Below are 15540 nucleotides of genomic sequence, written 5' to 3'. Positions count from 1 at the left end.
ATTTATGGACCTCTTTTCCTGTAGTCACGAATTATGCTCAAGAATTATATAGACTATATTTCATTTAACCTTCCCAATAACCCGCAGAGCACTTATCAGCCCTAGAGAAACTAGGTAACCTGCCTGTAGTCACCAAGGTAGGCAGTGGTGGGGTCAGCATGGGAACCCCCAGTGGCTGCCTTGCGAACCCATCTCCAATCCCTCAGTGCAGTGGTGGAGTCAGCATGGGAACCTCCTGTGGCTGCCTTGCAAACCCATCATCTCTAATCCCTCTGGGCAGAGGTGGGGTCAGCTTGGGAACCCCCAGAGGCTGCCTTGCAAACCCATCATCTCTAATCCCTCCGTGCAGTGGTGGGGTCAGCATGGGAACCCCCAGTGGCTGCCTTGCAAACCCATCTCTAATCCCTCTGGGCAGAGGTGGGGTCAGCTTGGGAACCCCCAGAGGCTGCCTTGCAAACCCATCATCTCTAATCCCTCCGTGCAGTGGTGGGGTCAGCATGGGAACCCCCAGTGGCTGCCTTGCAAACCCATCTCTAATCCCTCTGGGCAGTGGTGGAGTCAGCATGGGAACCCCCAGTGGCTGCCTTGCAAACCCATCTCTAATCCCTCCGGGCAGTGGTGGGGTCAGCATGGGAACCCCCAGTGGCTGCCTTGCAAACCCATCATCTCTAATCCCTCTGTGCAGTGGTGGAGTCAGCATGGGAACCCCCAGTGGCTGCCTTGCAAACCCATCTCTAATCCCTCCGGGCAGTGGTGGGGTCAGCATGGGAACCCCCAGTGGCTGCCTTGCAAACCCATCATCTCTAATCCCTCTGTGCAGTGGTGGAGTCAGCATGGGAACCCCCAGTGGCTGCCTTGCAAACCCATCTCTAATCCCTCCGGGCAGTGGTGGGGTCAGCATGGGAACCCCCAGTGGCTGCCTTGCAAACCCATCATCTCTAATCCCTCTGTGCAGTGGTGGGGTCAGCATGGGAACCCCCAGAGGCTGCCTTACAAACCCATCATCTCTATCCCTCTGTGTAGCAGTGGAGTCAGCATGGGAACCCCCAGTGGCTGCCTTGCAAACCCATCTCTAATCCCTCTGTGCTACATCCAAGGTGCTGGGCCAGGTAAGGACGCCACTGCTGCCCACGAACAGGCTCAAAGAAAATCCACTCACTAGTCTTGAAACTACTTGTATGTGGTCAGAAATCATGGAAACAGACTTCCTCAGAACCCGCAAGGTGGCCTGGGAGTCAGAGGGTCCCAGTCCTACACAAATTCTGCTACTCACTTGCTATATAAGCTTGGGCGGCTCCCTAGCCTCTCTGACCTCTGTTTCTTCTTTCAGGAAATGGGTGTGTTACACAGGAGAATAGCAAATGCCCATCCAGCTTTAACATTATATATCCTAAAAGGGCCACAGGCCCTGGCTCCTAGTCCCAGGCAGGTGAATTCTGAGCCCTCCTCAATTCCATCTCGTCCTATCTGTGTAATTTCTATAGTCTCTCTCAGTTATCTGCTCCAGCATGTTGTTATTCTTGTCCTCGAGAAGGTTTCCGAACTAAGCCCCAAATTCTGGAAATCAAGGGCAGAAATGATGGTGGTGAAGGGAAGGCTGCCCAATGGCCTTTTGAAGGTGACCCCTCCCCTAGTGAGATGAGGAAGTGATTCACTCTTTGCCTCTCTTTGTCAGGGTAAATGGTACCAAGCTCTTCAGACATTTCTCTAAGAGTTCCTCTCCCCCTCTTTATTTATACTACTTAGCTTGTTATTACTTCTGTTTCTCCACATTCTTTTGAAGAATGTGGAAGCAAACACTGGGCCTAAAACTCTGTTAAAGTAGCAGAACAATGTTAGATGTAAAAGAGCTGCCCAGTCTCGTACAATTCACATTTCCCTGTTTTATTTACTGTTTCTTTCTTTTCTTTTCTTTTTAAATGAAAGAACCACACTCCCCCATTTGTTCTATTGACCACTCTGATCCTAACTGAGCTGGGGGATACTCAGCTTGAGTTTTGAGAGATAAATTAGACTAACTATAATGAAGTAGGAATGACAGCTTCTCTGATGGAGGCCATTTACCTTCCTTTAATTTAATATCATGTGCTTACTAAAAACTGTTATTTTTCCAAGCCAACTTGAAACCCATCTGTCCTGGGGGTGGGGAGTGACCCCTGCAGCCAGGATGCTCTAGCCAGTAGGAAACACACTTGGTGGTCATTAATTTCATGTTTTGACAATAACGGGGTGGGAAACCACGAGGAGTATCAGTTGCATCCTCCTCCTGAAAGGAGACTTCGAAAGTCTTCCCCAGCAAATATTTCACATCATACTTTCCAATCCCTACCGTCGTTGCTCCCCCGTCACGGCAACTACAACATGAGCACAGAGTAGGCACTCTATTAATACTCAGTGAATGAATGAGTCATTTTTAGGAGCTCCTGTATTTCAAAGACTTCAGGTTTCAGCATGCAGTTTAAACCAGCCCTTCAACAATTCATTCAATGGCTAGAATGCACTATCATCATCACTGGTGGTGCAGCAGTAGAAATGAAAAGCAGACAAAACCCCTGCCTTCTTGGATTCAAACAGTAAGCAAGATGAATAAGTGTGAACACCTCTGCCTTCCTGGACACAGACCGTAAACAAGATAAATAAGTATGTTAGATAGTAATAAATGCCATAGAAAAGAGACAAGGAATGGTTGGGGACAGCTGATTCAATTTTAAGCAGAGTACCCAGGCAAGGCTTTGCTGAGAAGGGAATAACTGAGTAAAGATCTGAACGAAGAGAAGACATGAGCCATGCGGATACCTGGGAAGAAAGCATTCCAGACAGACAGCAAGTGCAAAGGCCCTGAGGTAGGAGCATGCCTGGTGTGCTTGAGGACCAGCAAAGAGGCCAGGAAGGCTGAAGCAGAGAGACGACAGAGCATCCAGACCACAAACAACACTGAAGTCCTAGCAAAGATTTTGTCTCTTTTCTGGGTAATAAGGGCAGACACTGAAGAATCTTGTTAAATGCCTCACTCGGCTGCTCTGCCAAGGAGAAACTGTAGGAAGATAAAGATGGAGGCAGGGAGGTGTCTTAGGGTGCTGCTTGGATTATTACAAAAGATATAGGTGGCTTCAATTAGGGTGGTAGTAGTAAAAGTGGTGAAACTCGGCAAGATTCTGAGCATATTTTGAGGAAGAGACAAGATTTCCCCCATGCATTGCAGGTGGCATAGGAAAGAAAGAGGGGAGTCAGAGAGAGGTTTCTGGTCTGAGCAACTGAAAAACGGAACAGCCATCCCTTGAGCAGGGAAGATTGTGGGGTATGGGGCAGCCTGTCAAGAGCTCAGATTTGAGGCTGTGAGATTGTGGCTAGAAGTTGGAGTGCTCAGTTCTTTCAGATCATGGCAATAAAGGACATGTAAGGCCTGGGTCTGTCCACTCATTGCCTGCCTTTGGCACCGTGGAAAACTTGCCTTGCCTCTCTGAGCCTGTCTCCTCATCTCTTGCAGTTAACAGCTGCTAAGTGATTCTGAAGTGCCATCTCTACCTCAACATGCTGAGATTCTAAGAATATTTCTTTTTCCCCTTGCCAGCCTTCCCTCTTAGCAGGGCACAAAGAACCTGTTTCCTCATGAGTCCTTTCAGTGTGACTCCCCCTCCTTACCGAAAAGAAGCTCCTCAAGAAAGAGCAGCCCTGGGCAGCCCCTGTGGCTCAGTGAGTAGGGCGCTGGCCCCATATGCTGAGGGTGGTGGGTTCAAACCCAGCCCGGGCCAAACTGCAACAACAAAAAAATAGCCGGGCGTTGTGGCAGGAGCCTGTTGTCCCAGCTGCTCGGGAGGCTGAGGCAAGAGAATCACATAAGCCCAAGAGCTGGAGGTTGCTGCGAGCCGTGTGATGCCATGGCACTCTACCGAGGGCAGTAAAGTGAGACTCTGTCTCTACAAAAAAAATAATAAAAAAAAAGAAAGAGGAGCCCCTGGGACCGACTGAACCCCCTGTTCCTCTCTCCCAGTGAAGGGCAAGACCCCTTCACTCTAAAATCTATTAAGATTCCCCACTAACCCCATGCACCTGCTTGAGTTCACTAGTTAATTAACTACCCTCTTCAATTTATTTGTGTTACTTAACAGAAAGACTTTTCCATCTTTTAAAGGAACAGAAAGTACTTGCGGACTTTTTTTCCCTGACACTAGAATAGCTCAGTTAACACATACCATAAATTAAAATATGTAACACGGCTCAGCGCCTGTAGCTCAAGCGGCTATGACACTGGAGCTGGCAGGATCAAATCCAGCCGGACCCTCCAAACAAGGACAACTCCAATCAAAACTTAGCCGGAAAAAAAACAAAACAAAAATTAGCGGTGTTGTAGCAGGCACCTGTAGTCCCAAGCTACTCGGGAGGCTGAGGCAAGGGGATCACTTGAGCCCAAAAGTTTGAAGTTGCTGTGAGCTGTGATGTTACAGCACTCTACCGAGAGCAACCAAGTGAGACTCTGTCTCTAAAAAAATAAATAAATAAAATAAATAAAAATACAATATGTAACCGACTAAATGTACAACAGTCATCTCTCTGAATGAGAAGGCCTGGTCTGTTGGACCTGCGTCATGCCGATGATGCCAACAGACAATGAAATATGACAATGTGCAAGAAGCTGTAGCATACCAAGGTCGCAAAGGCCCGGTGAGGAAAATCAGATCTGCGGTTTTCCCCAGAGTGAGATCCAGGATTAGAGGGGAGACGTCGGCACTATGCTGAAGGCGAGGCCGCCATTCACGGAAGACGCCTTCTGCCCTCTTTGCTCTGGACATTTCTCAGGGCAGAGGGACGGTCAGCTGCGACACTTGAGGTTCCATGGGACACACAGTCACCCTAACCCCTCCTCGGCCTCCTTCCCACCTGGTCCACCCCAGCGGGGCTGTCTCCCGGGGGCCTCACCTTCCCTCTTCATGCCCATGACAAGGCACTTCTGATAGCGACAGTACTGGCAGCGGTTACGCTGGCGCTTGTCAATGAGGCAGTCTTTATTGTCTCGACACGTGTAGATGAGATCTTTCCTTATGGTTCTCTTGAAGAAACCTTTGCAGCCTTCACAACTGTACACCCCATAGTGCTTTCCTGGTTACAAGAAAAGAACAGTCCATAAATGGGCCTTGTGTTTATTTAGCTCATTCATTCAAAAGAACCCCGTGGCCCTCCCCTAGGGAAACAGGCACATCACCTAGGCCCTGGGATAGAAAGTATATAGTAACTAGCAAAAAATGCAGGCTTAATCACAGGAACCGAACTAAGACGAGGAAATACTCTCCTCCTGTGTGTTCCCTCCGTGCTACTAATTCCAGATAGCGTTATTAGAAAATTCCTCACCTAAGGTTTTGCTTACATCTAGTTTTTTTTTTAAGACAACTCTTGGGTTTGGTTAAGCAAATGCTCTGCCTCGGTTCAAGATATTAGTGTACATAATATATATAGACTGGTCATGTATTACCTAGCAGGAAAAGAACCTCAGCTTAAGTAATATTTATCCATAACTGTGGCCCAAGTTCATAGGAAACCCACTTAAAATTACTATCCTCTACCATCACCTTTGTGGTCCTGAGATATAAAATGATAAGTATTATTGCCAAATAAATTGGTATATGATCTTTCTATCATAATATGGCACTCTGTCTTGAGGTATGACATAAAGATCTGACAGCAGGTGGTCTGGCTTGAACCAGAATAATCTAGTGCATATTTCATTGCTCTTATTACCTGCTCCACACATTCAGTTTTTTTTTTGTTTTTTTTTTGTAGAGACAGAGTCTCACTTTATGGCCCTCGGTAGAGTGCCGTGGCCTCACACAGCTCACAGCAACCTCCAACTCCTGGGCTTAAGCGATTCTCTTGCCTCAGCCTCCCGAGTAGCTGGGACTACAGGCGCCCACCACAACGCCCGGCTATTTTTTGGTTGCAGTTTGGCCAGGGCCGGGTTTGAACCCACCACCCTTGGTATATGGGGCCGGTGCCCTACCGACTGAGCCACAGGCGCCGCCCTTAATTACCCCAGGCAGAGGTGGCCAATTTGTATCAGGAGAGCCACCATGCCGTCTCCTCATAGACATTGTAACTCAATCACAATACACTTTCTAAGTAAAAATCTTCTTGCTGCTGTACACCAGGTATCTAGGCTTAATTAATTGAAATCATAAAATTCAATTACCATAAATTGAAATTACAATAAGAAAACAAATCATCTCAAACATCTATGTCTGATTCTTGAGTGTGATATGTGATGCCGCTGAGCTATATACCTGCCAGGTTTTATATAGGTTCCCAGCATCCCAGAGGAAGCCATCCTAAGACAAAATGGCAGCTAGGGAGAGGCTGCCTGAAGGAAAGCTTCTGCCTAATTAATTGACCACACTAATTTACTAAACTCACAGCAATGATAAATACGGGATTTTATCCTGGGCTCCAATGACCGAATGCTGTCAGCTCTGAAATACAATATTTGTCTTAGAGAAACATGGCACCAATTTGTCAACTGCGTGACACAGTCATTTCCATGGCTTTTTAATATATGAATGAGCCTCTCAGACGTTCAGCTAAAATAACCACTGCAGAGGGAATGCTCTGGCAGACTGTGGCCAGCATTCTGTGAGGGCAATGGCCAAGTCTGCGTGATTTGGAAAGGATTTTTGAGAGCAAACAAACCCCAGCCAGGTAGCTAAATAAGTTGCAGGAAGCTGGAACTTTCAATGGCATGACGTTCTGTAGTGGCCGTGGTGACAATAAGAGGATGAGGAAAGGGTCAGCCCTTGTGGACAGTTCTTGTTCTTCCGATCATCAAATCAGAGATTCAAATGTGTTGAACATTGGTAGGGAGGGAAATAGAGGGCAGGAAGGATGGAGAAGAAGGGAAGGAAGTCAGGGAAGAAGAAACTTTGGCAAAAGCAAAACAGGATTAAAGATGACTTAGTGAAAACACATTTGCTTCTGCCCATAACATCATGTTAAAAACCTAGAATGTTGTACAAGAAAATATGCTAACCTATTAAAAGGCTTATCTTTCTGGGCAGCGCCTGTGGCTCAGTGAGCAGGGCGCCCGCCCCAGATGCCGAAGGTGGCAGGTTCAGACCCGGCCCCGGCCAAACTGCAACAAAAGGATAGCCGGGCGTTGTGGCAGGCACCTGTAGTCCCAGCTACTCAAGAGGCTGAGGCAAGAGAATCGCCTAAGCCCAGGAGTTGGAGGTTGCTGTGAGCTGTGACGCCATAGCATTCTACTGAGGGCGATAAAGTAAGACTCTGTCTCTACAAAAAAAAATCTCCAAAAAAAGGCTTATCTTTCATACGTGAAACTTGGTAAACGGTCTGTGAAGCTAGTGAATGATGCCCCATGATCATATCAATGTACACAGCTATGATTTAATAAAAAAAAAAAAAGGCTTATCTTTCTTGGGTATATTATGAGCAATTTCTTATGTTTTCTTTGTAGTGTTCTAATTCTTTTGATTTTTCTACATTGGGACATTATTTTTATAATTATTTATTAGGGACTTTTCGTAATTAAAAATAATTTTTTGATAAAACTTCAAGGAAAATCTAGCTTGAGATACTTGATAATGACAACGGCTTCTCTATCCCAGATACACATGCAATCATGTGGCTCTAAAGAGGGGCTTCTGAAATGTTTCCTGTAAATTTAATCCTCAACACTGCAACTATACGTTCAATTCATCAAGACTGCAAGCTATGAACCCAGTGACAGAAAGGCACAGGCAGGGACCCGGCTGGACCATCCTAAAGGGCCAATTTTCTTTCTTTGTGTACAAAGCATCCAGAGGGACGGGGGAGCAAGCCCCTCTCTGGGACCCTGTCCCCTGAGACTCATGGCAGGGCCGCCAGCTTATGCACATACCTGAGGATCTGTCCCCACAGATGGCACAGATGTGTTTAACCAGAGATCCAGGGCTGGTGGACGGGTAGTTCATGTTTCCGATCCCGGGAAGCCCTGGTAAGGGTTTGATGTCCTCTGAACTGCTGACACTGTTGACCACATTTAGCTGCAAGAGAAAAAAAAAAAACAACTGTGAAGCCCAGAGCCAGAGTAAATCCAATCCTGAGACCTAAGGCAGTGAGAGACACTTGGAAAAAAACAAGTTCTATTTCAAGAAGTAGTTTCTAAGCACAGAGTCTGTGGAGCTGCCTACCTGTGATGTGAATTGAAGGGAGGGAGAAAAGTGGCTCAAGAGGCAAAAAAGCATTTCTAGAAGCCAAAACCTAAACCAGAAGTCATAGCATATCTCCATTCTCTCTCTCTCTCTCTCTCTCTCTCTCTCTGAGACAGAATCTTGGTAGAGTGCCGTAGCTTAATAGCTCACAACACCCTTACACTCTTGGCCTCAAGTGATCCACTTGCCTCAGCCTCCCACGTAACTGGCACTACAGGTCCCTGCCACAACGCCCAGCTATTTTTTTTTCTTTTGAGACAAAGTTTCACTCCATTGCCCTCCATAGAGTGCTGTAGCATCATAGCTCACAGCAACCTCCAGCTCTTGGGCTTAGGCAATTCTCTTGCCTCAGCCTCCCAAGTAGCTGGGACTACAGGCGCCCGCCACAACGCCCGGCTATGTTTTGTTGCAGTTTGGCTGGGAGCCGGGTTTGAACCCGCCACCCTTGGCACCTGGGGCCAGCGCACCACTCATTGAGCCACAGGCACCGCCCTAACTCCTGGCGATTTTTAGAGACGGGGTCTTGCACTTGCTCAGGCTGGTCTTATTTTACTCATGTGTTTTATTTGAACTCGAAATCCATGCCAAACTCTGTGCCTATGCCAATACCAGCTGTGTGTTTTTAAATTGTCATCACCTACCCACTGCCTATTCAGCAGTGCTCCAGGAGGAGCTGTGGCCCTGAAGCAAAAGTCTTACTCCAGTGGTTTTCAGCCAGGGTGCTACGGCACACTGGTGTGTGGTGAGAGCATCTTAGGTGTGCCACAAAAATTTTAAAGATTATTAATTAAATTATTTTCAAAAGAAGTTCAAAGCACTGTAAGTATATTCTTTTTTTTTTTAGTCTTTTTAAAAATCAACATAATTTAAGTGTGCCATGGAAATTTAACTATAGGTTCAAGTGTGCCATGAGATGAAAAAAGGTTGAAAAATATTGACTTACACGTAAGAGAGCCAATCAAAAAACTGCAAATCCACTCATTAGGCAATCAATAAACACGCCCCAAGAGCTCACAGTGCCAGGCACCATGCCAGGCTCTGAGATACAAAAGTAAAGAAAAATACGGAGGGAGGGGGTGGGGCCTTGGTGTGTGTCACACTTATGGGGGCAAGACATGATTGCAAGAGGGACTTTACCTAACAATTGCAATCAGTTTAACCTGGCTTATTGTACCCTCAATGAATCCCCAACAATAAAAAAAATAATAATAATAAATAAATAAATAAATAAATACATTTGGCTGGAAAAAAAAAAGAAAAATACACACCAAGAAGGACCTCACAGTAAAATAGGAGAGAAGGATTTGAGTGAGTACTGGTCATCTTGATGAGTCCACTGAAGATGCTAACTCAAATGCCTAAGTCGTTGCATTAGTACCAAAAATTCAGTTAAAAACAAAAAAGCCCTGATCATGTTTTTGATCTTGAAAAAACTTGCTTTGTCACTAACATATTCTCTTCCCATGAAACTGCAAAATCTATAGAGCCTGAAATTGTGTCTGCCTCATCTTCACAGTGCCCTCCCCATGAGGCCCAGCACATAGTGTGGAACTGGTAGATTTGAATGCCTATACGTGGGTCATTATGAAAGTTTTGAGACACACTATGTTAGGGTCTATTATCTCACTTCCAAGAAACACGGTCCTTTCTGATTCACCTGTGCAAGTTTCAACTTGCTTGCCTAATTGGTGTTGCTGAGAGGCCTTCATTTGTTTCTGTCCACATGAACGTTACATTTATTGATTTTTGTGTATCTTCAAACTTTTGTCATGACCCACGTATAAAGGAATCTTCTGTTATCCCTTTCCTCATCCCTTATTACCCCCGTGCCTCCCAGTGTTCTTGGCCTGATTACAAAGAAACGGCTGCTAAGTGTTTTGTATTCACCAAGTTGAATGAATATAAACAGTCGTCCAGTCAGAAATATTTCAGAGTATCCATGGAGACAGAGCAACATACTAGGCCCTGGGAAGGGAGATATAAAACCTAGAAGGTATGTCTCTCATTTCTCCAAAATGTACAATCTCATCAAGGTGTCAGAATATGCACAAAAATTAAGAATACTTCTAAGCAGGTGCAGATAAAGGTGGCGTGATATATGCATACATTAAAGTATCCCGTGGAGACACGTGGCAAATATCTGGGGGTAGAAAGAAGGGCCCCCTGACTCCCTATGGTCCATCTGAATTTTCAATCACATGGCCTAAGGCCAGGTGCAGTGGCTCATGCCTATAATCCTAGCACTCTAGGAGGCTGAGGTGGGTGGATTACCTGAGTTCACAGGTTCGACACCAGCCTGAGCCAGAGTGAGACCCCATCTCTAAAAAATATCCAGGCATTGTGGTGGGTGCCTATAGTCCCAGCTACTTGGGAGGCTGAGCCAAGAGAATTGCTTGAGCCCAAGAGTTTGATGTTGCTGTGAGCTATCATGCCCCAGCACCTTACCAAGGGCAACAAAATAACTCTATCTAAAAAAAAAAAAATCACATCGCCTAAGCAAAATGACTATAATTCTCAAACCAAACCCAAGGTAGGATTTTCCTCTGTTCAAAGCCTTTGGGACATAAGGAATGATCAATAAAACATAAAACTATGACAGAAGCTGCATTAGCTTTCTTCCCAATTCACTAAGCAAATATTTACTGAGCATAAGAGGTAGACAGAGGCTTGGGGTTAAAACGCTGTGAGACATACAAGAGAAAAAAAAAAAGAGACACAGCCTTTAGTGCCTTGCTTTAAAATCAAAGTCAACAGGAATTTTAAAAAATTAATCTGCATAATGGATGAAGGCTCATGTGTGATAAAAGAATCTGTCCCCACCCCACCCCCTTTTTTCTAAACAAGGTTAAGACAGGACATCTGGAATGCATATCCAGTGTTTTGCTTTGTCTTGGTGTAGTAAAGTGGCTCTTGACCCTGGGGGCTGGGTAGAAAAACATTGCCTGGGCCCCGAGCCTGGAGATTCTGACTCAGTAGCCTGAGGTAGCACTGCGGCACCTCCATTTCTTTAAGTTTATCATATACTAACGTGAAGCGGGGTTAAGAGCCACCAGAGTAGTGTGGATTGTGTGAGTGTGACTTCTAGGCAACAACTTTTCCCCAAGGCCTCAAGGAAACAGAGATTAGCACTTAGATCTGCCCCATGAAATGAAACAATTTTAGGTCACATAACGCCACAGAGAGAGCCTTTTAGCTAACCATGGCTCTGTCCCCAAATCCTCAGATAAGAAAGGTCATGGGGGCGGCGCCTGTGGCTCAAGGAGTAGGGCGCCGGTCCCATATGCCGGAGGTGGCGGGTTCAAACCCAGCCCTGGCCAAAAACCAAAAAAAAAAAAAAAAATAGAAAGAAAGGTCATGGGATAAAGATGAGCCACCATCACCTGGCGTGCAGGAGGAGCCTACTCCCCATCCCCTCCAGCGGGACCAGTTCCACTGCCCCCAGCCTGCAGCCGTCACCAAAGAGTAATTCCATTGCTACCATCTGTGGGAAGCCCTCTCACTGCTAATTTATCCTGTTAATCCCCACCACAACCCTAAGAGATCTTCCTGCTTTTCAGATGAGGATATTGAGCCTTCAAGTGGTTTATTCATTTGTTCATTCAGAAATACTATGGAGATACAAAAAGGAAAAAGATACAGGTACTGCCTCAAGGAACTGGCCATTGATAGATTAAAAATCAGCTGTGATAGTTTAAGGAAGGAAAGATCACATGCTAGTGAGATCAGGGAGGACTTCCTGAAGGAGGTGACGTTTGAGCTGGGGCTTGACAGCCTTCAAAAATGAGTAGGATTTGCATGAACCAGTGATGGGCAAAAGGCTCTGAGGCCTAAAAGGACACCCAAGTGTTTATGGAGCAAACACGCCCATGGGTGGGTGGGGGGTAAGGCTGAGAAGGGGCTGTGGCAGAGCCTGGGAGCTAGATTGCTTGTCTAGAGGAATAGATTGAAGCTTCGGAGGCAGTGAGGAGCCATTAGAGTTTGGAGCAGAAGAATAATGGACTGAGGCTCTGCCTCAGTGACTAAAGGAGGCAGCCAGACAAGAGAAGACCGGAGGAGACAAGCAAGGCTACTGCACATTCCCAGGGACCAGGTTAAGTGACTTGCCCGCTCCAGATGGTTGGAGGTAGAACCCCAGACTCCTGGATCCTGCGTCACCATTCCCCCTTCCCCACATCATCTGCCTTGAGTAACAGGAGTCTCGGCCCTCACATCCACCTCCTTGACCTGGAAGGGCAGACTTTCTTTGGGGCGCTGTCTGCCCAGTCTGAGCCAGCAGCCCTTCTCCAACACACGGCTTCATGAGTCGGATGGCAGTGGGAGGGTGTGGTTGGGACAGGTGAGTCGATGTTCTCTTCTCTGTCCTTCTCTCGGGCTGGCTGGGGTTTGGGCTCAGAGCAATGGCAGATGAGATAAAAGGCAGCCATCAGAGCATAAACCCATTAGCTGCCTGGTCCCCAAGTCCCCCAACCCCAGCTGTCTTATTCCATTAGAAGCAGCTCTACTGGAATAAGCACTTAGAGCCGAGATTCATCAGGCAGTTCCTATCTGCTGCTGCACGCAAGCCGGCTGCTCCCTGAGAACAGCCTAGAAACCTACCCACCTGCTGGCTTCTCTTCCCTTTGCAGACTCAGCCCGGGACTGAATGCTTTCTGGATGCTTCTGTAGCCATCATGGAATATATGCTCCTGCATTTTCAAGCTATCCTCAGCCCAAATCATCCCACCGAAGGCCAGGCTGGAGAGAGGGGCTTTCGTTCTCAGGTGCAGGCCCCTTACAGTACCCCTCCTGTAATCTAGTTAGGGGCTTTGTCACAACAAATAGCGAGCCCAGACCTCTGACCTGGGTTCGGGGCCACACCTGCCACTTTCTCACTGTACCACCTTCCCCAGGTCATGCCCCTTAGCAGAGACTCTGTTTCCTCATCTCTAGCCTAGACTGGTGGTTTTTAAACCTCGAGTACATGTGTCAGGAGGCCAGGAGATTGAGGCTGCAAAAACCAGGTCTGTTTGTATTTGATGTGTATACAGGGCTACCAAGTACGTTTTCATTTGAGGAAAAGAATTTATGACTTAATTTTTTTTGACCATCAGACTAGATAAACTTTAGGATCTATCCCACCTCTAATCTTTGCAGTTTTTATTCTCTAAGTTTTCTCTATAAAAATGCAAACAGAGCTCAGAAGATAATAATTTAGTTATTAATGAATTAGATAAGCAGAAATTAGCAGGGCTGGAACCAGGCCAGGCACCAGAGTTCAGCACAGGAGAAAAGAGGTAGGGACACTGGAAAGGCTTACAGAGCCTGTCTTAGAGGCCAGCCAACACACAGCACCTAGACAAGTACACAGCATCACACACACATAATGCACAGCATCACACACACACAATACACAGCATCTCTCACACACAATACACAGCATCTCAGACACAATACACAGCATCTCACACACAATACACAGGATCTCACACATACAACACACAGCATCTCACACACACAATACACAGCATCTCACACACACAATACACAGCATCTCACACACACAATACACAGGATCTCACACATACAACACACAGCATCTCTCACACAACACACAGCATCTCACACACAACACACAGCATCTCACACACAATACACAGCATCTCACACACAATACACAGGATCTCACACATACAACACACAGCATCTCACACACACAATACACAGCATCTCACACACACAATACACAGGATCTCACACATACAACACACAGCATCTCTCACACACAACACACAGCATCTCACACACAATATACAGCATCTCACACACACAATACACAGGATCTCACACATACAACACACAGCATCTCACACACAATACACAGCATCTCACATACACACAATACACAGCATCTCACACACAACACACAGCATCTCACACACACAACACGCAGCATCTCACACACACAACACGCAGCATCTCACACACACAATACGCAGCATCTCACACACACAAATACACAGAATCTCACACACACAATACACAGCATCTCACACACACAATACACAGCATCTCACATGCACAACACACAGCATCTCACACGCACAATACACAGCATCTCACACACACAAATACACAGAATCTCACACATACAACACACAGCATCTCACATGCACAATACACAGCATCTCACACACAAATACACAGAATCTCACACATACAACACACAGCATCTCACACATACAACACACAGCATCTCACATACACAATACACAGCATCTCACACACACAAATACACAGCATCTCACACACACAATACACAGCATCTCACACACACAATACACAGCATCTCACATACACAAATACACAGCATCTCACACACACACCCTCATAAAAAGGAACTGATTAAAATTCATCTGACATTCATAAAAATCCCTGTAATCAGGGCAAGTATTTGTAACCCCCACAATAGAGAAAAAGAAACTGAAACAAAACCAAGTTAAAGTGACTTGCAAAATGTTACCCAATCCCCGCTTCCACAGTACCAGTTCTTAAGATCATTCAACAGGTACAAAAAGGGTAGAGAAGCTCAAACCACCAGCGGCAGAGCACTTGCTTCTCTGCCCCATGCCCTGCTCCAATCGTGCTTACCCAAGGCTCAGGTCACAGAAGGAGCACGCTTCTGTCATGCGTCCCCTCACACAGGCAAGATGCTTGAGAATCATCTGCCCGGACTATTCTGGGTCCAACTCACCGTGGCTAACACCGATGCCTTTTGTTCAGTGCCATCTTGTTAACTGGGCAAAGTTTTGCCGCCATGTGGTTCCAGAGCCCAAGCCCAGAATGCTGTTCAGAGGCCGAGGCTGCTGAGCTCCACCAGCACTTGGCAAGCTTAATATAGCTTCCAAAAGCCAAACTTGGCCTTGGCCTCTGCACACAGCCCAGTTGGCCAGGACCAAAGCTTCCAGTTGACCTTTCAACCCCAATCCCTCTGTACAGACATATGGTCCAGGAACAGTGTGGCTCTGCTATTCGCTCAGCCCTGCCGATAACTTGACTGGCCTGGTTTGGCTCCGTCAGACTCAAGAGTGGTTGCTAAAAGCAGCCTTGGAGGGAGGGTGCCTTGCCCAATTCCTACCCACAAGCCCTGTCACTCTATAGCCTCACCCTGCTTTATTTCCTCATAGATAGAGTGATTACTATCTGAAACCATCTTGTTTATTTCTTGGGTTTTTGTCGTTCTTGCCTGTTACAGTGCAATTGCCACAGGGGTAGCAAGACTTTGGCCACCTTATTCAGTGCTTGTCCCTCAAACCTGGGGCAGCAGTAAGCAGTGCATAGAAGGTCATGAATAGCTATTGGAATGATCGAT

The 15540-nt window shown here is 46.4% G+C and overlaps 1 protein-coding gene across 4 annotated transcripts in view; it reads right to left on the bottom strand.

Moving 5' to 3' along the window:
- Positions 1–15540, bottom strand: part of RXRG (retinoid X receptor gamma) — a 46943-nt gene that overhangs the window by 11523 nt on the left and 19880 nt on the right. For 2 of the 4 annotated variants that reach the window (XM_053607079.1, XM_053607080.1), the window contains exons 3-4: positions 7880–8024; positions 4918–5097 (exon numbers count right to left, since the gene is read on the bottom strand). In XM_053607079.1, the coding sequence (XP_053463054.1) occupies positions 4918–5097; positions 7880–8024 (325 nt within the window). Of the gene's footprint in view, positions 1–4917; positions 5098–7879; positions 8025–14819; positions 15207–15540 lie in introns of those variants that run through there. The other 2 variants (XM_053607082.1, XM_053607081.1) reach the window with 2 other exon arrangements.

Source organism: Nycticebus coucang, chromosome 10, assembly GCF_027406575.1.
Source record: "Nycticebus coucang isolate mNycCou1 chromosome 10, mNycCou1.pri, whole genome shotgun sequence".
Classification (NCBI taxonomy): Eukaryota; Metazoa; Chordata; class Mammalia; order Primates; family Lorisidae; genus Nycticebus; species Nycticebus coucang.
The sequence above is the reverse complement of the archived record's forward strand: the minus strand, read 5'-3'. Positions and strand labels throughout refer to the sequence as shown.